This window comes from Rana temporaria, chromosome 9, assembly GCF_905171775.1.
Source record: "Rana temporaria chromosome 9, aRanTem1.1, whole genome shotgun sequence".
NCBI lineage: Eukaryota > Metazoa > Chordata > Amphibia > Anura > Ranidae > Rana > Rana temporaria.
The window spans coordinates 38,742,176-38,765,945 of record NC_053497.1 but is presented as its reverse complement, the minus strand read 5'-3'; the positions used below and the strand labels follow the sequence as shown (position 1 = coordinate 38,765,945).

The 23,770-nt window shown below is 43.1% G+C and overlaps 1 protein-coding gene across 1 annotated transcript; it reads left to right on the top strand.

The window, feature by feature from the left end:
• The first annotated feature begins 37 nt into the window (after positions 1-37).
• Positions 38-23,334, top strand: LOC120913349 (cytochrome P450 2A5-like). The gene is made up of 9 exons (XM_040323224.1): positions 38-255; positions 7,502-7,664; positions 8,560-8,709; positions 11,658-11,818; positions 14,115-14,291; positions 14,616-14,757; positions 18,026-18,213; positions 21,999-22,140; positions 23,036-23,334. Exons 1-9 carry the CDS (start codon positions 76-78, stop codon positions 23,215-23,217), a joined length of 1,485 nt encoding a protein of 494 aa, XP_040179158.1. The 5' UTR covers positions 38-75; the 3' UTR covers positions 23,218-23,334.
• Positions 23,335-23,770: the final 436 nt, after the last annotated feature.

Sequence of the window (23,770 nt, the reverse complement as noted above, 5' to 3'; positions counted from 1 at the left end):
TGTGCATACAGTGTGTATATATCACTGGGGCTGCTGTTGCATACATAACACTTCCTCTGTTCAGTGTTTGTAAAAATGGAGCTGGGAGTGACGGGCTCCATTCTCCTGGCTGTCTGTGTCAGTCTCGTAGTGTATTTTTTCTCATGGAAGAAGAAGATGAGGAGCCAAAAACTGCCTCCTGGACCCCCCACATTGCCCCTATTAGGCACTGTTCTGCATGTGAGCACCACAGAAATGCCCCAGTCTTTGATAAAGGTAAGGAATGAAGGAACCATATGGGGAATTAACCCTTTTATGCCTAAGCCTATTTATGATCCACGTACATCGGCGCATTGTTGCGGCCGGCGTAGCGTATCTCTGATACACTACGCCGCCGTAACTTACAGCGTATTTTCCTTATCCTCCAAGAAGTTGCGCCGCAAGTTACGGTGGCGTAGTGTAATTTTGGCGGCGTAAGGGCGCGCAATTCAAATCGATGTGATCGGGGCGTGTTTTTTGTAAATACGTTGTGACCAGACGTAAATTACGTTTTTTTTAACGGCGCATGCACCGTCCGTGGGGGTATCCCAGTGCGCATGCTCGAAATTAAACCGGAACAAGCCAATGCTTACGATGGTGACGTCATTCTACGCAAATCCCTATTCGCGAACGACTTACGCAAACAGCGTAAAAAATTCAAAATTCGACGCGGGAACGACGGCCATACTTAACATTGAGTACGCTTCATATAGCAGGGGTAACTATATGCCGGAAAAAGCCGAACGCAAACGACGTAAAAAAATGCGCCGGCCGGACGTACGTTCGTGGATCGCCGTATCTAGCTAATTTGCATACTCGACACGGATTTCGAAGGAAACGCCACCTAGCGGCCGGGGGAAAAATGCACCTACGATCCGACGGCGTACTAAGACGTACGCCAGTCGGATCGAGCCCAGATGCAGTCGTATCTTGTTTTGTAGATACAAAACAAAGATACGACGCGGGAACTTTGAAATTACGCGGCGTATCACTAGATACGCCGGCGTAATTCTTCTGTGGATCTGGCCCTACTGTAGGTGTTTACAAGTAAAAAATCCATATTTTTTGCTAGAAAATTACTTAGAACCCACAAACATTATATAGATTTTTTTAGCAGAGAATCTAGAGAATAAAATGGCGATTGTTGCCATATTTTATGTCTCACGGTAATTGTGCGGCGGTGTTTCAAACGCAACTTTTTGGGAAAAATTTACTTTCATGAATAAAAAAAAAATTTAAAAATAAAGTTAGCCCAATTTTTTTGCATAATGTGAAAGATGATGTTACGTGAGTAAATAGATACCTAACATGTCACACTTTATAATTGCACGCACTCGTGGAATGGCGACAAACTACGGTAACTAAAAATCTCCATATGTGACGCTTTAAACTTTTTTTACGGTTACCAGGTTAGAGTTACAGAGGAGGTCTAGTGCTAGAATTATTGCTCTCACTCTGATGATCGCGGCGATACCTCACATGTGTGATTTGAACACCGTTTTCATATGCGGGCGCGACTTCCGCATGCGTTTTCTTTGTTGCGCAAGCTCGTGGGGAGGAATGCGCTTAAATTTTTTTTTCTTATTTATTTTATTTATTTTTATAATATTACATTTTTTTTTTTTTTTTTACATTTTAATCACTTTTATTGCTGTCACAAGGAATGTAAACATCCCTTGTGACAGTAATAGGTGGTGACAGGTACTCTTTATGGAGTGATCGGGGGTCTAAAAGACCCCCGATCCCTCCTTTGCACTTCAAAGTATTCAGATCGCCGTAAACGGCGATTCTGAATACTGTGTACTTTTTTAAATCCGGCGCCGTTGGCAGCCGAGAAACCCGGAAGTGACGTCATGACGTTGCTTCCGTGTTTCAATTTTGGAGACTGAATCAAAGCCATTTACGGCTTAGTTTCAGTCTCCGCCAGGACACTGAATGCGCCGGATGGAGGAGGCCCGGTCAGAGCGGCGAGAGGCGGCGGTAGGGGGGAGATGTCCTCTCCCGCTCTTCCGGCATAAAAACCGAGTGGCTTTTAGCCGCATCGGTTGTTATGTCTGGATAGCCAATCGCCCGTTCTAAACAACGGTACCGGGATGATGCCTGCAGCGAAAAGCCGAGGACGCATATATGCGTACGCTCGGCGTGAAAGGGTTTTTAAAGGGGTTGTAAAGGATTGTTTTTTATTTTCGAACTAGGTTCCTTTAAGCTAGTGCATTGTTGGTTCACTTACCTTTTCCTTCAATTTCCCTTCTAAATGTTTTTTTTCTTTGTCTGAATTTCTCACTTCCTGTTTCTCCTCAGTAAGCTTGCCACCATCACCTGAGCGGTGTTTAGTCAGCCAGAACAGCTTACTGAGGAGGAACAGGAAGTGAGAAAGGCTGAGGGTGAGGAGGCTATAGAATTTTTATTTTTTCCCCCTAAATTTTTGAAATCAAAAACAGGTAAATGGTTACAGTTGAACAGCATGTGCATCATACAGACAAAAAACAAACAAGTTGTGAATTATAGGTGTTCTTCAATTAGTTTTGTGTACCAGAGAAATACAAAGAATGCACAATAATCAGGGAATTCCAAGGGTATAAAAAACATTTAGCGCACATGTGACGTATCCAACCATAGCTTGGCTGAATTTTTTTTACCTTCATGCATTCCATGATGAAGGTAAAAAACCTTCAATGTGCAGAAATTCCCCCTTCAGCGCCCTCTAATACTTACCTAAGCCCGATCTCGATCCAGTGATGTGCACGAGACCTAAGGCTCTCCTGGGTCTCTCCCTCATGATTGGCTGAGGTGCAGCAGCAAAAACCATTGACTCCTGCTGCTGTCAATCACAGCCAGTGAGGCAGGAACAGGGCTAAACTGTGCTCTCTGGGCCATATTCTCATACATTTCAGGCGGCGGAACGTATGTACTTTACGTTACGCCGCCGCAAGTTTAAGTGGCAAGTGCCGGATTCCCAAACCACTTACCTGTGAACTTGCGGCGGCATCGCGTAAAGTCCACCCGCGTAAGCCATCCTAATTCAAATGATCCAGGCAGGGGGCGTAGATCATTTAAATTAGGCGCGCTCCCGCGCCGATCGTAATGCGCATGCTCCGTCGGGTAAATTACCCGACTTGCATTGCGCTAAATGACGTCTCACGGACGTCATTTGTTTTGACTGTAACGTAAATGGCGTCCAGCGCCATTCACGGACGACTTACGTAAACGACGTTCAATTTTGAAATTTCGACGCGGGATCGACGGCCATACTTAACATTGAGTACGCCACCTAGGGGGCATCTTTATCTTTACGCCGCGTATCGCTTATGGAAACGACGTTAAAACACTACGGCGGGCAAGCGTACGTTCGAGAATCGGCGTGACTAGTCATTTGCATATTCTACGCTGACCGCCACCTAGCGGTCAGCGTAAATATTGCAGCCTAAGATACAACGGCGCAGGCTGTCGTATCTTAGGCATGTTTAAGTGTATCTCAGTTTGAGAATACACTTAAACATAGGAAACGGACTTACGTAGGCGTATCTGTTGATACGCCTACGTAACTTGTTTGAGAATATGGCCCTCTGTGTCTTATGGGCAGTGGGAGCCAGCTTGGGAGCGAGCATGCATCAGTGCCCCCTACAGCAAGCGGCTTGCTATGGGGGCACTCGGCAAGGAGGAGGGGCCCAGAGGCTGCTCACCACAATCACTTGTAAACACAAAGTCAGGTTTCTGTGTTTACAAGTGACAGCTCTGCACTCTGTATGTAACCCCCCTAAACTCTGCACCCTGTAATTAATGCACCTTTAAGACCCTCCTACTGTTCGTGAAATTTGACTGACCACACCCACTATTTGATGTGATTTGGGGGTGTGTGTGGATATAGGAGTTTTGGGGGGTTGTGGTTGAGTTCCAGCACCTATTGTTTGAGAAAAAACTGCATAGTTGTATATAAAATGCACTGTTTATCTTTCAAAAGGTGTTTCCCAGTGCTAAACCTTTCATCCAATTTCTAAAATTGCGGCATTTCTAATCTCCAAAAGCCAAAATAAAGTAATAGTAGTGGTAAATAGAAGCACTTGTGAGTTTAACCAGTTCCCGACCCCCGCATGTACATATACGTCCACAATATGGCACGTACAGGCACATGGGCGTACATGTACGTCCTTGCCTATTAGCGGGTGGGTGGTCCGATCGGGACCCCCCCCCCCCCCGCTACATGCGGAGGTCGGGTCCGCTCGGGGAGCGATCCGGGACCACGGCGCGGCTATTTGTTTATAGCCGCTCCGTCGCGATCGCTCCCCGGAGCTGAAGAACGGGGAGAGCCGTATGTAAACACGGCTTCCCCGTGCTTCACTATGGCGGCGCATCGATCGCATCATTCCCTTTATAGGGAAGACACGATCGATGACGTCATTCCTACAGCCACACCCCCCTACAGTTGTAAACACATACTAGGTGCACCCTAACTCCTACAGCGCCACCTGTGGTTAACTCCCAAACTGCAACTGTCATTTTCACAATAAAGAATGCAATTTAAATGCATTTTTTGCTGTGAAAATGACAATGGTCCCAAAAATGTGTCAAAATTGTCCGAAGTGTCCGCCATAATGTCACAGTCACGAAAAAAATCGCTGATCGCCGCCATTAGTAGTAAAAAAAAAAAATTAATAAAAATGCAATAAAACTATCCCCTATTTTGTAAACGCTATAAATTTTGCGCAAACCAATCGATAAACGCTTATTGCGATTTTTTTTACTAAAAATAGGTAGAAGAATACGTATCGGCCTAAACTGAGGAAAAAAAATGTTTTTATATATGTTTTTGGGGGATATTTATTACAGCAAAAAGTAAAAAATATTGCATTTTTTTCAAAATTGTCGCTCTATTTTTGTTTATAGCGCAAAAACTAAAAACCGCAGATGTGATCAAATACCACCAACAGAAAGCTCTATTTGTGGGGGGAAAAAGGACGCCAATTTTGTTTGGGAGCCACGTCGCACGACCGCGCAATTGTCTGTTAAAGCGACGCAGTCCCGAACTGTAAAAACACCTTGGGTCTTTAGGCTGCATATTGGTCCGGGGCTTAACTGGTTAAAGGGGTTGTAAAGGTTTGTTTTTTATTTTCTAAATAGGTTCCTTTAACCACTTAAAGGGTCACTAAAGGAATTTTTTTTTAGCTAAATAGCTTCCTTTACCTTACTGCAGTCCTGGTTTCATGTCCTCATTGTTCGTTTTTGCTCTGATGTTGCTGTAATTATGCTCTGTTCTGGACACTTCCTGGTTGTCTGTTTCCTGATCACCACAGTACTGGGAGATTCTAGTTTCGTTTTTCAAACCCTCACTTCTCTATGGCTCTGTACAGCACAGAGGCAGGATAACATGCAAAAACGAAACTGAAACTAAAGGTACATTATATGATTGTTTTTTATCTATTTTTAATCATTTTTAAAAGGAATCAGTTAACTATTATGTCTCTATACCCTGTAAACAGTAATTTGAGCAAAAAAAAATGTTTCCTTTACAACTCCTTTAAGGACCGCTTAACACTGATATACATCAGCAGAATGGCACAGCTGGGCACAATCACGTCCTCCTTAAGTGCCCAGCCGTGGGTCGCGCGCGCGACCGCGACCCGGTTCAAAGCTTTGTGACCACGCCCGCGGACCTGATCGCCGCTGGTGTCCCGCGATCGGTCACAGGAGCTGAAGAATGGGGAGATGTGTGTGTAAACACACCTTCCCCGTTCTTCACTGTGGCAATGTCAGTGATCGTCTGTTCCCTGATATAGGGAAAAATGATCACTGACGCCAAACGTCCAGCCCCGCCCCCTACAGTTAGAAACACATATGAGGACACACTTAACCCCTACAGCGCCCCCTAGTGGTTAACTCCTAAACTGCAATTGTCATTTTCACAGTAATCAGTGCATTTTTATAGCACTTTTTGCTGTGAAAATGACAATGGTCCCAAAAATGTGTCAAAATTTTCCGATTCGTCCACCATAATGTCGCAGTCATGAAAAAAAATCGCTGATTGCCGCCATTAGTAGTAAAAAAAAAATATTAATAAAAATGCCATAAAACGATCTCCTATTTTATAAACGCTATAAATTTTGCACAAAAAACAATCGATAAACGCTTATCGCAATTTTTTTTTACCAAAAATAGGTAGAAGAATACATATCGGCCTAAACTGAGGAATTTTTTTTTTTTTATATATATTTTTGGGGGATATTTATTATAGCAAAAAAGTAAAAAATAAAAACCTCAGAGGTGATAAAATACCACCAAAAGAAAGCTCTATTTGTGGGGAAAAAAGGATGGCAATTTTGTTTGGGAGCCATGTTGCACGACCGCGCAATTGTCAGTTAAAGCGACGCAGTGCCGAATCGCAAAAAGGGGCAAGGTCCTTAACCTGCATAATGGTCCGGGTCTTAAGTGGTTAAGCTAGTGCATTGTTGGTTCACTTACCTTTTCCTTCGATTTCCCTTCTAATGCCTCGTACACACGACCGGTTTTCCCAATGAGATTGGTTGGGAAAACTGGTCGCCATACACGTTGGACGTCACCGCGCTTTGGTGAACGTGTGCAAGGCAGGCTTGAGTGGAATTACGTCTGGAGAAAACGTTGGGTTTTGGCATGTCAGGAAAACCGGTCGTGTGTACAGGGCCAGAACGGCTCGGATGATGGGGGCAAGCCAGGGCCGATTCTAGGGTCACAGGCGCCTGGGTGCAGAAATATTTCTGGCGCTCCCACATGGGCGTCGTAATTTTACCAACTCCTCCCACTTACAAATGTTTCTATGGCAATGACTCAACCACAGAGATGCTCCCCCACAAAGTCTTCATTAATCTGGGATCCTTACGTGATCTCTTAACAATAAACAAAATACAGGAAGAGAAGCAGAGTACTTTATTGGGACCTGGAGGGGGGCCTCTGATGGACACAGAGAGGGCTTCTGTTAGAGAGTCTGTTAGATGTTCGGCGCCCCCACCTCTGCAGGAGCCTGGGTGCAATGCACCCTGTGCACCCTGCCTAGGATCGGCCCTGGGGCAAGCTTACTGAGGAGGAACAGAAAGTGAGAAATTTAGACAAAGAAAAAAAACATTTAGAAGGGAAATCAAAGGAAAAGGTAAGTGAATCAACAATGCACTAGCTTAAAGGAACCTATTTAGAAAATAAAAAAACTAACCTTTACAACCCCTTTAACTATTTTTTTTTTATAATTCTGCTTTAAGGGGGCGTAGCAGGAGGTGTGTCCTAAGCCTACATACTTTTTTTAATAGATGTCCCTCATTCCCATCTCGAAAAGTTGGGAGGTAAGACAACACCATGCACTTGTTCATAAACTTAGGATCATACAATTCAATCTGCTACTGTATATTGCTCAATTTAAGTTGGGTGGTTCACATCACATTGCACTTAGTCACTTGGACTTTTAAGGTTCATGGCTTGGCCAAACATTTCCAACCTTTAAACCAATATTGCTCTTTTCCAGCTGAGTGAGAAGTATGGACCGGTGCTCACCATCTACATAGGCAATGAACCATTGGTGTACTTGGTTGGCTATGATTGTGTGAAGGAAGCTTTGCTGGATCACAGTGATGTGTTCAGTGCAAGAGGGAACACTTTCTTCGCCACTGCGCTTTTCAAAGATTATGGTAAGTTAAACAGAATATCATTCCATCACACAAATTGCCTTAAGGTCAAAATCAAATGAGCTTTTTGTGTGCGTGAATTTATTTTTTTAATGAATCCAAAAGTGATATTTGACACAAAGCTTGGTAGGTTGAGTCAAACCCTGCCTTATTTATTGATTACAGGTACTTATGACTTGGTACTTATGACTTATGACTACTGGACTTTGACTGGGCAATTCGAATACATGAATATGCTTTGATCTAAACCATTCCATTGTAGCTCTGGCTGTATGTTTAGGGTCGTTGTCCTGCTGGAAGGTAAACCTCTGCCCCAGTCTCAAGTCTTTTGCAGACTCTAATGCCACGTACACACGATCGGTTCGTCTGATGAAAATGAACCGATGGATTTTATCATCAGATATCCGATGAAGCTGACTTTCATCAGTCTTGCCTATACACCATCAGTTAAAAATCCGATCGTGTCCAACGCGGTGACGTAAAACACAATGACGTGCAGAGAAAAATTAAGTCCAATGTTTCCGAGCATGCGTCGTCTTGATTCTGAGCATGCGTGGATTTTTGACCAATGGATTTCCCCAAAGACGATCGTTTTTTTCTATCGGTTTTTTAACCATCAGAAAATTTTAAAACAGGTTCTATTTTTTTCACCGATGGGAAAAAAACGATGGGGCCCACACACGATCGGTTCATCCTTTCCATCGGACAGTTTTCATCAGACGAACAGATCGTGTGTACAGGGCATTACTTTAAATGTTATTTACAAAAGCTTTCAACTGTGGGTATATGATTGTGTATATGGGATTGTATAATTTTATTTTTTATTGGTTGAACTAGATGGACTTGTGTTTTTTTTCAACCTGACTAACTATGTCGCTAATGTCGCTTTCCTCTACAGGAATTGTACTGAGCAATGGGGAACGCTGGCAACAGCTACGCAGATTCTCACTGACCACCCTAAGGAATTTTGGAATGGGAAAAAGAGGAATTGCGGAGCGGATCCAGGAAGAGGCCCACTTCCTGGTGGAGCAATTCAGGAAGAATGGAGGTCAGTGAAGATGGACATGTCAAACAAATAATGCAGTACTACTAAGTACCTACAAACTCTAATTGTGTTATTTGTACGTTTGACTAAAATACCAACTGGTCCTGTGTATATAATATTAATATATATATATATATATATATATATATACTGTATAAATACGTGCTTAGAGAGTGGTGGTGATAACAGGATCATGGCTGCAGCTGCAGGTGATTCTGCACAAGGTAAAAGTGACCCGAGTTGCTATTCAGACGCCTGATCACTTTATTGCTTTTACAGGCAGTGGAAGGGGGTCCCATCCTGCTGCCCGCCACCTCCAGGGCTCTCTCGTCCCACTGTGAAGAGTGGAAGGATTGGGAACTCCTTCCCCTCTACTGTGACGTCAGAAACTCGAAGGGATATGGATTTTGTCACTTCTTATTTCAGTTTGTTTGTTTACAATCTATTATCGGCTTATTAAAAAGAAACTCTGAAAACTCACATGGCCCTATGCAAAATGCACCAGTGCACAGCAGTATGCAGCTAGATATTTCCCCTGTATAAGGGCAGTGATCACTGAATCATGTGACTTCCTCAGGGGAGGGATCCCTTACCCTTGTCCCCCCTATCCTCACGTGACATCGCTGGTGCTTGTTGATTGGCCCAGGGCCGTCCTATGCCCTACTAGGGCAACTTTTATACAAGGGCAACTTTAATACGAGGGCAACTTTTTTATGCAAGGTTTTCTTTTCTTACTCACACTGCTGAATGAAGTAACAGGAGAGTGAATGGAATTGTTTTTAAAGCAAAGAACCACCCAAAAGGAAGCTCCTCTTGTTCGCACCCTCCTCCCCTCCACTGCCACATTTGGAACTTTTTGGGGGAAGCAGGTACCTGGTTTTGACACTTCCTGGTAAGCTCTCAGCATGGCGATCTCCATAATTTCTGGCCTCTCCTCATTCCCCCCGCTGCCTTCTGGGACCTGTGTGTGGAAGATGACACCAGAAGATGACAAGACCATCCAGAAAGTGCAGCGTGACTCACACATGCGCAGTAGGAAAACGCCAACGAAGCCTTTATGCCCCGTACACACAATTGGAAATTCTGACAGCAAAATTCCGATGTGAGCTTTTGAACGGAAATTCCGACCGTGTGAATACTCCATCGGACTTTTGCTGTCGGAATTTCTGCCAACAAAAGATTGAGAGCTGGTTCTCAATATTTCCGACAGATATAATTCCTATCAGAAAATCCGATCGTCTGTAGCAATTCCAAAGCGCAAAATTCCGATGCATGCTCAGAAACAATTTGACGCATGCTCGGAAGCATGATACTTAATTTTCTCGGCTCGACGTAGTGTTGTACATCGCCGCATTCTTGAAGTTTTGTGTGACCGTGTGTGTATGCAGGCAAAGGTTTTTCCAACGGAAAATCTGATTGTGTGTACACGGCATAAGGCTTCACGCGCATGCACCCGAAGCCAATGGACAAATCAGCTTAAATGGCGACTTCACGGGATTTCTGGACAGCTAAGGCCGGGTACACACGGACAAACATGTATGGTGAAAGCGGTCCGTCGGACCGTTTTCACCATACATGTCTGCCAGAGGGCTTCTGTACGATGGTTGTACACACCATCGTACAGAAGTCCGCGCGTAAACAATACGCGGGGCGTGTCCGCGGTGTCGCCGCGTCGATGACGCGGTGTCGCCGCGACAATGACGCGGCGACGTGGGCGGCCCGCCTTTAAAATGCTTCCACGCATGCGTCGAAGTCATTCGACGCATGCGAGGGACGGCGGGCGCCTGGACATGTACGGTAGGTCTGTACTGACAACCGTACATGTCCGAGCGGGCTGAATTCCAGCGGGCTGTTTTAAAACAAGTCCAGGAATATTTGCCCGCTGGGAAAAGGCCCGGCGGGCAAATGTTTGCTGGAATTCGGCCCGCTCGCGCCCACACACGAGCAAACATGTCTGCTGAAACTGGCCTGCGGGCCAGTTTCAGCAGACATGTTTGCTCGTGAGTATGGGGCCTTAGTGTCCTTATATTAAAATTCAGCACTGTACTGGCCTTCTATTTTGTACAGGCTGGAATTCCGCTTTAACTGGGAAAACAACCCTGAGGAGATTACAGGGATTGCATTGGAATGTTAAATATTTAAAATATTTTGGTGTTTTATGCTTAAATGCTGAGTCTTTCTGAAGAGCAGTATCACAGGTTAATTTCTCAGAAAATCGGAACATGTTTACACAGTAAAGCCTCGTACACACGCACAGTTTTCTCGGCAAGAACCAGCAAGGAAATTGCTAGCAGAGCTTTCTTACCGAGTAAACTGAGCGTGTGTACGAGGCTTTGAGGTTTCTTGTCAAGAAAACTGCCCAAAATCTTGATGAGAAAAATAGAGAACCTGCTCTCTATTTTCTCGTTGTGAGATTCTCAGCAGTGTTTTCCTGCCGAGAAACCCGAGCGTGTGTATACTTACCTCTCCATGGAAACCCGCGCATGCTCCAATAACTTTGATGCATACGCTGTAGCTTCCAAGGCATAGGTAGGGTGAAGCAAGATGGCGGCGATGGCACAGAATGTGACGAGTGCCTGCTCGTCGAAGCCGATGACGTCACTGCGTTTGTGCCAGGAAAAAAACATTGTTTTTCCTGACGAGATTCCTGGCAAGAATCTCATGCCGGACGAGTGTACACACACTCCATTCAAAAGAACCACCGAGATTCTGGGACATGTGTACAGGGCTTGAGCGTGTAATTCAGGCTTTGCCCTGTGTCAATGTGGCCAATCAAATTTTCACTGTGGATTTCTAGCCAGTACTGAAAAAATAAAAAAGGAAATTGGTTGGTTGGTAAAGACAACAGACAATTCTTTCAGATGCTTTGATGAGTGAGCTCCATTGTCCAATGGGTTCTCTATCTTGTAAGCTTTAGAATTTGTATTTGATTACTTATGTCTTTTTCCTAGAAAACTTGTTTGATCCAACGGATTTGCTTCGTTTGGGGGTCTCAAACGTCATCTGCTCTATAGTGTTTGGAGAACGCTTTGACTACGAAGATGAAAAGTTCACAAACCTTTTATTCTTGCTGAAGGAGATTTTAAACACCCTTGCCTCTGCATGGGGTATTGTAAGTAAATTCACAGAATGCCTGTGATTTATCTGATGGAAACTGTATATTCTCCCAAAGTTTAGATTTTAGATCATAGCAAATTTTACCATTTCTTTTATGTATGACATAAAGAGCTATGGAAAAACATTCAACTGCCATGTGTATTTATAGAGAAAGGCTCAAGAAAAAATACAAAGGGGCAGATCCACGTACATCGGCGCATTATTGCGTCGGGTGTAGCGTATCTAAGATACACTACGCCGTCGTAACTTATTATTTTTTTTTGGAATCCTCAAAGAATTCGCGCCGTAAGTTATGGCGGCGTAGTGTATCTTTGGCGGCGTAAGGGCGCAGAATTCAAATGGATGTGATGGGGGCGTGTTTTATGCAAATACGTTGTGACCCGACGTAAACAAAGTTTTTTTTTAACGGCACATGCGCCGTCCATGGGGGTATCCCAGTGCACATGCTCGAAATTAAACCGGAACAAGCCAATGATTACAACTATTCGCAAACGACTTACGCAAACGACGTAAAAAATTCAAAATGCGAGGCGGGAATGATGGCCATACTTAACATTGAGTATGCCACCATATAGCAGGGGTAACTATACGCCGGAAAAAGCCGAACGCAAACGACGTAAAAAAAAGCGCCGGCCGGACGTACGTTTGTGGATCGCCGTAACTAGCTAATTTGCATACTTGACGCAGAAATCGACGGAAACGCCACCTACCGGCCGCCGAAAAAATGCACCTGAGATCCGACGGCGTGCTAAGATGTACGCCTGTCGGATCGATCCCAGATGCAGTCGTATCTTGTTTTGTAGATACAAAACAAAGATACGACGTGCAAAATTTGAAATTACGCGGCGTATCAAGAGATACGCCGGCGTAATTCTTTTGTGGATCTGCCCCAAAGGTTTTTTTTCAGCTAGCATTTTAAGAATGTAGTTTGCAGTGGAAGCCTTCATACTTCTCTTGCTACTAGTTTAATTTGATAAATCAAATACACGAACAGCCAAAAAGTGCTTAGTGAAATATAAAAGTGCACATGGTCCAAAGAGAGAAGTCCTCTAACCCCTGAACCCTCTGAGAAGCAAACTTTCTGACATGGAAAATGAACTCTATATTCTTTTAACTAAAACTAGACCTTTCTCAAGCATTTTACAAAATTGATCAAAAGTAGAGGTTCCTTTCTATCCAATGCATTGGGCGGATAGATCTTCATAGCTATACAACCTCCCACTAGACTTCAGTGTTATCTCCAAGAACCTATACCCTGTCCCTTACTCCTTAGTGAGAAAATAATATGTGAGTCCCTGAAAAAAATTTCAAATCAAATAAAGTGGTAGTGTCCATTTTTTGGACCGTCCTACTTAAAAGTAGCTTTGGCTAGAATGAGGATGATCACAAATTATTTTTTTCTGGGCATAGTGTGTGTCCTGTTTACCACTATCACCAGCACTGAAAATAAGGAGAGACCCAGAATTGTGTTCCTTCACTGGAACAAGAATAGTGTGGGGATATTCCAGTGGGAAATTTTGTTTCCCACTGGAGACAACTTTCTAAATGCTAATTTACTTTACCTGAAGGAAGCGAAAGTAATTTTTCCTAGTGTGACACAGATGGCAAACTCTATCCAAAACTTTAAAAAAAAGGTTTTGTTTTAAAAATATTTTAAATGCAAATACCACATTTACTACTTTTTATTAAATGGGAGAACAGTGTATATGCTGAGTATAGCTCCCATTAGAACACAAGGACAGATCTTTCTTCCATGTACAGACTTGTTTTTGGTTTTCAAGCTGTTGAAAACTAAAGCCTCATACACACGATCGGACTTCCATCTGACTTTTCCATGGATTTTTGTCCGAAGGGGGCGTTGGCCGTGAACTTGGTATCCATACACACGGCAGAAGCTCTTTACCGTCACCCTTTGGGCAACTTCTGCTATTATTGTCTGATGTTTAGCATTGGTTCTGAGCATGCATGTTTGTACTTTGGATTTTAGTCTGATGGACTTGTGTACACATGATGGGATGATCCGACGTAAGACATTTGTTGTTGGAAAAATTGAGAGCATGCACAGCGAACATTTGTCTGTGGAAATTCCGACAACAATTGTCCGACAGAGCATACAGACGGTCGGATTGTCCGATAAAACACGTCCGTCTGTCCATTGTTGTCGAAAAATCCGATCCACATAATTTAGTTGTTAAAAAAATTGCATTTCTACTAGTCTTGAACATTCATGCTGTAAACATATATTACCATAGATTTATCTCACCCTTAAACTTTTTGTTTTGTTTTAACAGTTGGTGAATTTATTTCCCAATATATCACCATACATCCCTGGTCCTCACCAGAAAGTCTTCAGGAATTTCGGCAAAGTCAAAGAATTTATTTCGGAGTCTGTAGATCATCATAAGAAGACTATCGATATGAACTGCCCACGAGACCTCATTGACAGCTTTCTCATAAAGATTGAAGAGGTGATTTCTGCTAACCAATTAGTTACTATGCTTAATTTTGGTCATGGTGCATTTTTACATCTAAAATGGAATGACAGCTATGAGACTTTTGCTAGTTTTTGATAGCATTAGGAAAGGTTTGAACCACTGTGAGTTTTTAAGTGCTCTTTGTGCTGGTTTAGGGAGGATTCCCTTCATTTTCTGAGATGTATTCCTGTGTGGTCACTGGAGAAGGAAGTGAGATGAAAACCCATCTCCGATCTCCCTAAAACTGGAAAAGGCTTTAACTAGAGATTCACTCTATTTTTGGTAGCAACTAACAACTTGTCATTTTAACATCCACAGGATAAGGACAAGCCAAACACTGAGTTCCATTTTGAGAACTTATTTATGACAGTGTTAGATCTTTTTAATGCTGGAATTGAAACAACCAGTGCCACCCTGAAGAGTGGTCTTCTCATCCTGCTCAAGCACCCGGATGTGGCAAGTAAGTAACATTATATTTCCTGATATCTGTAGTGCTACGTCCTATATAGCAGCAGTATGGCCTTACCTGCTTTAAAATAAAAACACCATAAAACTGCTGAAATTATCCCTATTAAAAACTACAAAAAATAAGAATAAAAAGGGTTTGAATTTTGTCTATTGACAGGCTGTTATTTCACTAACAAACAAGGACAGAATAAAGATTCAACCATAGTTGTGTGACTTTCGTATGCAATCTACCCACCTATGTAAGGGGGACTAGCATTTGTCAGTTATTGGTGTCATACTGAGTTAGTCCCTGCCCCGCTTCTTCTTGGATAGGACAGCTACCCTCCTGTTGTTGATCCAACCCTCTGCCATATTGCATTTTCTGAACTTTCTTGTAACTTCAGAAAGATTTCCATGACAGCTGACATCACATACCAGCAGAATTCTTTGGTGTGGAATGCCATACACAGTGGTAGAGATCCTGTAGTTGTCATTTCTGTGGAGAACGTAAGCACATAGTTTGTAAACCATCTGCCCGTTGCACGTCCTCTCCTTGGGAGCACTACAGGGCACATGTAACGTACCTGATGGTATGCTACATGTGCTGATGGTATGCTACATGTGCTACGGTATGCAGGGCTCTACCATCCAGTAGAGCCTGGTATGCAGGGAGCGGCTTCTTTTACACCTCTGACTTAGGAACCCCTGATGTGCAGACAGGGAGCTCGAGAGTGCAGAGTCGCACAAGTGCCTGGCAGGAACACTGGTGCAGGAGCTGAGTTGAACTTCAGGAGACTCTGCGGGGATGCCTGCAGCGCAAGTGAAGACTGGAGCAGAACACAGGCTGCAGATAAGGCAACTGGAAGCCGGGTGCAGTAGTCAGCGGAGTAAGTGTTCCGTAGTTCGGAGCTCAAGCTGGTCCAGGCAGGTCGGGTCATACACAGGCAGGCGGATCAGGTACAGATTCAGAAGCAGAAGCGGAGTCATGGTTCAGGCCAGATCAACAGGTGGGTAGCAGGCAGACCAAAGGGGGAAGCCAAAGGCGTAGTCAGACAAGCCGAAGTCAGGGCAGGCGGAAGACAGGGGTAATCAGGAACAAGCCGGGGTCACAGGAACAAGTAGGCAGAACTTCAACAGGTAGCAAGGGGTCTCAGGGAACGCTGTAAACCAAACAGCAAGGAGCCTGGGCATCAGTCCCCTTCAAATAGCTCATCTGGCGTCAAGAGTTTTCACAACGAGCCCACGCGTGTCCACGTGCAGCTAATCGCGCTTCTGCACACTCGTGTGCGCCAACTGCCTCTGCTTGCGGGACATCTGCGCACAGGCATTCTATCACAACTCACCAATGCTGTTCCACCTTGCTTGGGACTTCATTCTTGCATAGGGCCCTTTAAATAAGTTCTGAAGCAGATTACATTTTAGCATCTTTAGGGTGTTTTGCTCCCATGACTTGACTCACTCAAGGCTTCCCCTTTATATGGCCATGAACTACATCCATTATATCACTAAGGAGGGCTTTTCTGAAAGGGGACATAATACCCAATTACAACTTTTCACAACTATACTATACAGTACTGGGAACAGAGCCATCTAGTGGCAGACAAGCTAACTATAACTGCCAACACCTAAACTTGAGTAATGAATGGGTACTGAGAAAGGGAAACAATCACTGATTAGTCTAAAGCTGGCCATACACTGTGAGAGTTGGCTTGATCCTGAAGAATCAGACAACATTTACTCAGTGGTTGATCATAATCTGTTCAACAAAAGTTGAAGTTTGAAGCTTTCAAAATACAAGAAGCACAGTGGGAGATTTATTCATCCACATTGTATAGTGTGGATGGAAGAATCTGTTGTTTTTTCTTTTTGTTCAGCCTGCAGGACAAAAAAAAAAAAAACGATTAGTGCATGAACAGTTTTATACCGCGTACACACGATCAGAAATTTCGACAAGAAAAGTTTGAGGTGAGTATTTGGTCGGAAATTCTGACCATGTGTAGGCCCCATCTGACATTTTTTGACGGAATTTCCGACAGCAAAAATTTGAGAGCTGGTTCTCAAATTTTTCGACGGGAAAAGTTCTTATTGGAAATTCTGATCGTCTGTATGTAATTCCAACGCACAAAAATCCTACACATGCTCGAAATCATTGAACTTCATTTTTCTCTGCTCTTCGTAGTGTTGTACATCACCATGTTCTTAACGTTCGGAATTCCTGACAACATTTGTGTGACCATGTGCAGGGGCGGACTGACAACTCATGGGGCCCCCCGGACAATAAAAGATTATGGGGCCCCTGGGCTTACAGATGGCCACCACGCCATGAGGCAGTGCAGAGGCGGGGGCAGCTAAAATCTCAGGATTTTCACATCAAAAGCATGTCGGTTTCGGACATATCAGGGACAGATGTACAGATGTACATAGATTTTTACATACTGTCCCTGGTTTTACTGAGCCTGGCAACCCTGATGGGGCCCCCTAGTGGCATGGGGCCCTTGGGCAGTGCCCGAGTGACTCAATGGTCAGTCCGCCCCTGACCATGTGTATACAACACAAGTTTGAGCCAACATTCCATCGGAAAAAAATCCATGGTTTTCTTGTCGGAAATTCCGATTGTGAGTACGCTATATTAGTCTTGAAGTGCCACAAGTCCAAGACACCATGCCATTTCTCCAGAGAGAATTAGCTGATTTATCCCCAGCCTACACTGACCATCCATGAAAGGGGCCACTTCTACACTCCCCACCAATCTATGGAGTCACTTCTATTTTGACCCAAATTTTCATTATATGGTTATTATTATTTGTTTAGTTTCATAAAGTGTACGCCCCATTCTTTATTTTTTTATTAAAAACCTAATAGTCATGCTTATGTATTATAAGCTGTAGGTATAATACTAATAATAATAATTAGTTCCCTGAGAACTAAAAAAAGATTCAAAGGTTCCTTTAGGGTAAAAACTTTGAAGGAAGACTTATCTAGAAACTTTTCAGTGTGTCCAATCACATATTCTATCAATGCTTGTTTTGTGACCCCTATATCTGTCCTTAGTTTCACTACTGGCACTTAAATCTATAGCATTGTTTGCATTCAATGTTTTAAAAAAACTTACAAAATAAGCTTCATATATATCTATGGAGGCAGCCACAAAAAATGAGACCAGGTCACTCTCTTAAAGGGAATAAACTGTTTAACTCAATGTACAGATTATTTAAGCATTATTTTTATTTATTTTTTATTTATTTTGCTCACTATAATTGCTTTGTTCTGTGTCTGCACAGAAAAGATGCAAGAAGAAATAGATAACGTCATTGGGCAGAGTCGATTACCCTCAATGGAAGATCGTATTAGGATGCCATACACAAATGCTGTGATTCATGAGATCCTGAGATTTGCTGACATAACTCCTTTGGGACTTCCACACTCAACCAGCAAAGATACAGTATTCCGAGGGCACAACATACCAAAGGTTAGACATTCTGTGCAGTTTACCTTCTAAATGAGTGGAATACCATTGCTTCTAAGTTAGTAGCCTTCTCTCAGTGCTATGTTTATAAAAAAGTTCAAGATTCTAACATTGCCACATAGTATGTTCCTTGTTAATATTTTGAAAAATTGTTAAGTCTTCAGGTCCAAAACACTCTCTGTCTTTGGGCCCTTTAACCACTTAAGACCCGGACCATTATGCAGGTTAAGGACCTTGCCCCTTTTTGCGATTCGGCACTGCTTCGCTTTAACTGACAATTGCGTGGTCGTGCGACATGGCTCCCAAACAAAATCGGCGTCCTTTTTTTCCCACAAATAGAGCTTTCTTTTGGTGGTAGTTTTTTTCCCATCGGTGAAAAAAAATAGAACCTGTTTTAAAATGTTCGTATGGTTAAAAATCCGATAGAAAAAAAAATATCGTTTGTGGGGAAATCAATCGGTCAAAAATACATGCATGCTCAGAATCAAGTCGACGCATGTCGTTGTGTTTTACGTCACCGCGTTGGACATGATCGGATTTTTAAACGATGGTGTGTAGGAAAGACTGATGAAAGTCGGCTTCATCGGATATCAGATGAAAAAATCCATCGGTCCGTTTTCATCAGACGAACCGATCATGTGTACAGGGCATAACAGTTATGATATTATGACAACCCTAGATGTACAATTTAAAGGAGTTGTAAAGGTTATTTTTTTTATTTTCTAAATAGGTTCCTCTAAGCTAGTACATTGTTGGTTCACTTACCTTTTCCTTCGATTTCCCTTCTAAATTTTTTTTCTTTGTCTGAATTTCTCACTTCCTGTTCCTCCTCAGTAAGCTGTTCTGGCTGACTAACCCCCAGCCAGAATGGCTCGGATGATGGGGGCAAGCTTACTGAGGAGAAACAGGAAGTGAGAAATTGACAAAGAAAAAAAGCATTTAGAAGGGAAATCGAAGGAAAAGGTAAGTGAACCAACAATGCACTAGCTTAAAGGAACCTATTTAGAAAATTAAAAACAAACCTTTACAACCCCTTTAAGGTTTGATAACACACTACTATATGGTTCTCCCTTGTTCCCTTACTAATCAGCAGAATTATTATGACTGGCCTTGTTCTTGTTCCTCTTCTTCTTCCTCTTTGTTCTTGTCCTATGCACCCCTCCCTCCCCCTCTTCCTTTCTCTATACATGCTACTTTCTACCATCTTCCCATACACCTCCCCTCCCCCCTCTCTTTCTGGCAAAGAGCCCACTTTCTTCTTATTCTTATGTTTTTTGCTGTTTTATGCTTTTATGCCTTTACTAACAGTATATTATTACATCTACTTGTATAGAGAGTTCTCACTACTGATATATTTTTTTGGTTTTGTTTTACTTTTAAACTTTCAATAAAACCTATTGACATTAAACACTGCATGCTAAAAAAACAACCACTGAAGTTGTGACAACAAACTGCAGAAAGGTAGGAAGGGAGAGTGGGAACTTGTCTGAAGACTGGAGGCCATTGTGTCGTTTAGTTACCCTATCAAGCCATCAGCCTTAAAGCGGTGGTTCACCCATAAAAACGACTTCCCCCTATTACACTGCCCCCCCGCATTACAATACGATTATGCCTTTAATTTTTTTTTGGCTGCTGTACATACCTGGGTACAGCTATTCACCCGTGTCCTCCGGGTTGCGAGTCCCACGGGAGTGGGCGTTCCTAACATGGCGGTGATTGACGTTTTGACTAAAAAATGAGCTCCCCCCCGTCGCGTAAGCCGCGTCACGACTGGCGAAAGGAGCCGAACTGCGATGCGCAGGCGCAGTATAGCGCCGACTCGCCGTTCGGCTCCTTCCGCCAATCGTGACGCTGCTTACGCGACGGGGGGAGCTCGTTTTTTAGTCAAAACGTCAATCACCGCCATGTTAGGAATGCCCACTCCCGCGGGACTCGCAACCCGGAGGACACGGGTGAATAGCTGTACCCAGGTATGTACAGGAGCCAAAAAAAAATTAAAGGCATAATCGTATTGTAATGCGGGGGGGCAGTGTAATAGGGGGAAGTCGTTTTTATGGGTGAACCACCGCTTTAACTAGCCTACCATTCATTTTCTGTTCATGTGCAAAAGCACATTCTCGATTTTCTGCCCTCCTTCCAAAGTAAAGACTCCCTGTCACCAAGGCTTGATGGGCCATTCATTCTTGTTTCCACTGTGGGTGTTTGTTTTCCACATGTATATTAAAGCTTCCTCAGTTCTGGCCCCAGGCTATTATGTTCTTTGTCTTCTTAGTTATTTACATTCTTAAAGGGGAGTTCCACCCACAATTTCACTTTTTAAATATAAATACCCCTGTAATACACAAGCTTAATGTATTCTAGTAAAGTTAGTCTGTAAACTAGGGTCCGTTTTGTTAGGTTGTTACAGCATTTAGATAGTTTATCATCTAGAAATAGACCATGGCCATCTTAAGTGTGGGCATCATGAAGCCAGACTGTATGACTTCCTGGATTTCAGCTTTGCATATCTCGCACATGCTCAGTGCACAAGAAATGTAATAGGTTTCAGTCCAGTCAGGTTTGCAAGGACTACTGGGAAACATGATGCCTATCCCAGAAACCCTTGCAAATAGCCTAGGCTAATAAGGAGGAGGAAGTAATGAAGGACTACAAAATAAAGGTATTTACAAGCAGCAAATTAAATAAAAATTGTCCATTCTGAACACTATGAGATTTAGAGCATGCAGCACAGACAAACATAAAACAATGGGTGGAACTCCACTTTAATAACCACATTAGATCCCTGAGCTGCAAGGTTTGTTACTCAAAACCATTTTGAATACCCTCACTGGAGATTATTTGCTATAGATTCAGTCTGAGCATTTTGTAGGAGGAATAACCACCATCACGGTAACTAAGAGCTCATTAATTAAGGGTAAACACAAGACAGTAACGGGTCCTATTTAAATGGTCCACAGCAGTGATACACACCCGAATGCCGCGTACACACGATAGGAATTTCTGACAACAAAACCGTGAATTTTTTTTGCCGACGGATGTTAGCTCAAACTTGTCTTGCATACACACGGTCACACAAATGTTGTCGGAAATTCCGAACGTCAAGAACGCGGTGACGTACAAGACGTACGACGAGCTGAGAAAAATTAAAGGGGTTGTAAAGGTAAAAAAATGTTTTCCTAAATAGCTTCCTTTACCTTAGTGCAGTCCTCCTTCACTTACCTCATCCTTTAATTTTGCTTTTAAATGTCCTTATTTCTTCTGAGAAATCCTCACTTCCTGTTCTTCTGTCTCTAATTCCACACAGTAATGCGAGGCTTTCTCCCTGGTGTGGAGTGTCGTGCTTGCCCCCTCCCTTGGACAACAGGAGAGTCAGGACGCTCTCTACGTTGAGAGAAAGGAGCTGTGTGTTAGTGGGCATCCTGACTCTCCTTAGGCATGTACCTAATTTTGACAGGTATTCGCTACCCATTTTTGCTCTGACCACTGAGTCCAACAGGGCAGAAGTTCTCCCCCCCCCCCCCCCACCTGCAACCTCTTGGGTCCCTGACGGAAGCTCCTCTTTAATGACTCAAGGTATTGGATCCAGAAGATCAGAATGACATTCAGGCAATTCTCATGTGCAGAATGGTAGGTCAGCAATGGCAATCTCAAGAAAAAAATGTTTAGCAAAAATTGAGTAACTAGTAATAAGTAAATAGGTCAAATTAAATTATTTATGTGGCAGGTTGTTATTATTGAAATTAATGAGTTGCATTATTGATATGTGTTTTTAACTTCTTACATTTTAGGGTACAACAGTCTCCCCATTGATTACTTCTGTGCTAAAGGACCCAAAATATTTTAGGCACCCGCAAAAGTTTGATCCTGGACATTTCCTGGATGAAGATGGACAGTTGAAGAACAATGAGGCCTTCATACCATTCTCTATAGGTAAAATAAAAAACAACATTAATTTGATATAAAATGTTCAAAATTTCCAAAATAGGGGATAGTTTTATTGCATTTTTATTAATTTTTTTTTTTTTACTACTAATGGCGGCGATCAGCGATTTTTTTCGTGACTGCGACATTATGGCGGACACATCGGACAATTTTGACATATTTTTGGGACCATTGTCATTTTCACATGCATTTAAAATGCATTGTTTACTGTGAAAATGACAATTGCAGTTTGGGAGTTAACCACAAGGGGGCGCTGAAGGGGTTATGTATGACCTCATCTGTGTTTCTAACTGTAGGGGGTGTGGCTGTAGGTGTGACGTCATTGATTGTGATATAAGGGAACACACGATCGATGACGGCGCCAAAGTGAAGAATGGGGAAGCTGTGTTTACACACAGCTCTCCCCATTCTTCAGCTCCAGGGACCGATCGCGGGACTCCAGCGGCGGGTCCCGCGGTCACTGAGCTTCAGACCGGGTCGCGGGAGCGCGCCGCGGGTGCGCGCCCCACGACCCAAGGCTGGGCACTTATAGAGGACGTTCCTGTATGTGCTTGTACCCAGCCGTGCCATTCTGCCGACGTATATGTGCAGGAGGCGGTCCTTAAGTGGTTAACCACTTCCCGTCCAGCGACGTACCAGTACATCGCTGGACTTTTGGTGGTTATACCGAGAAGATACCTGCAGCTGCAGGCATCATCCCGGTACCGTTTTTTTTAAGAGCCGGTGGTCAGCTCTCTTGTAATAGCAACCAGAGCGGCTCACCACCACTGCTCTGAAATAAGAATATAATCCTACAAGGTAGTGTTAGAGAAGGCTTTTGCACTCATATAAAATTCTCTTGTATGATGGTTATTTCTATAAGAGACTATTTTGTTACCCACAGGAAAAAGAAGTTGTCTTGGAGAGGGTCTGGCTCGAATGGAGATCTTTATTTTCCTTACCACCATACTTCAGAAGCTTCAGCTAAAGACAGACAAAGCTATAGAAGATATTGAAATAACCCCAGAACCCGGCAAAAATGGTGTTATACTGAGAACATACCAACTGTACGTGGAACCACGATGAGGACACCATGGAGAATATAATGAAAATGGAAACAGCTGAAAGTATTTGAATCATAGGATTATGTGTAACATGTTTGTTTCATCTTCATACAATAAACATTTTATTTTTTGTGCTAAATTTTTGATAATTTATAATGTGAGTTTTAAGAAAATATAAATACAAAAAACACACACTGCTTAATTTCAAAATAAGTATAAAAAGAATAAATAAAAGCACTATAAATCGTGTCACAACACTAGTGCAATCAAATGCTAAGTCAATGGCCACTTCCAATCACTTATGCCTCATACACACAACCAGTTTTCCCGTTGGGAAAACTGGCGTGATGACTTTTGGCCGGGAAAACTGGCCGTGTGTATGCTCCATGGCAGTTTCCCCGACAGGAAAACCGCAGGGAAATCCCGGCGGGAAAAATGAGAACATGTTCTCTTTTTTCCTGCCGCGATTCCCGGCTGTCTTTTTCCCGGCAGTTTTCCTATGGGAAACACTGCGGTGGAGCATACACACGGCCGGGTTTCCCAGCCAAAGCTCTCATGGCAGTTTTGCTGCTAGG

Bases quoted from the DNA above. Each gene is read 5' to 3' on its own strand.
- LOC120913349 (XM_040323224.1), top strand. From the start codon at position 76: ATGGAGCTGGGAGTGACGGGCTCCATTCTCCTGGCTGTCTGTGTCAGT. The intron at 8,710-11,657 runs GTCAGTGAAGAT...TCTTTTTCCTAG, and splicing joins GCAATTCAGGAAGAATGGAG to AAAACTTGTTTGATCCAACG. The intron at 14,292-14,615 runs GTGATTTCTGCT...TAACATCCACAG, and splicing joins TTCTCATAAAGATTGAAGAG to GATAAGGACAAGCCAAACAC.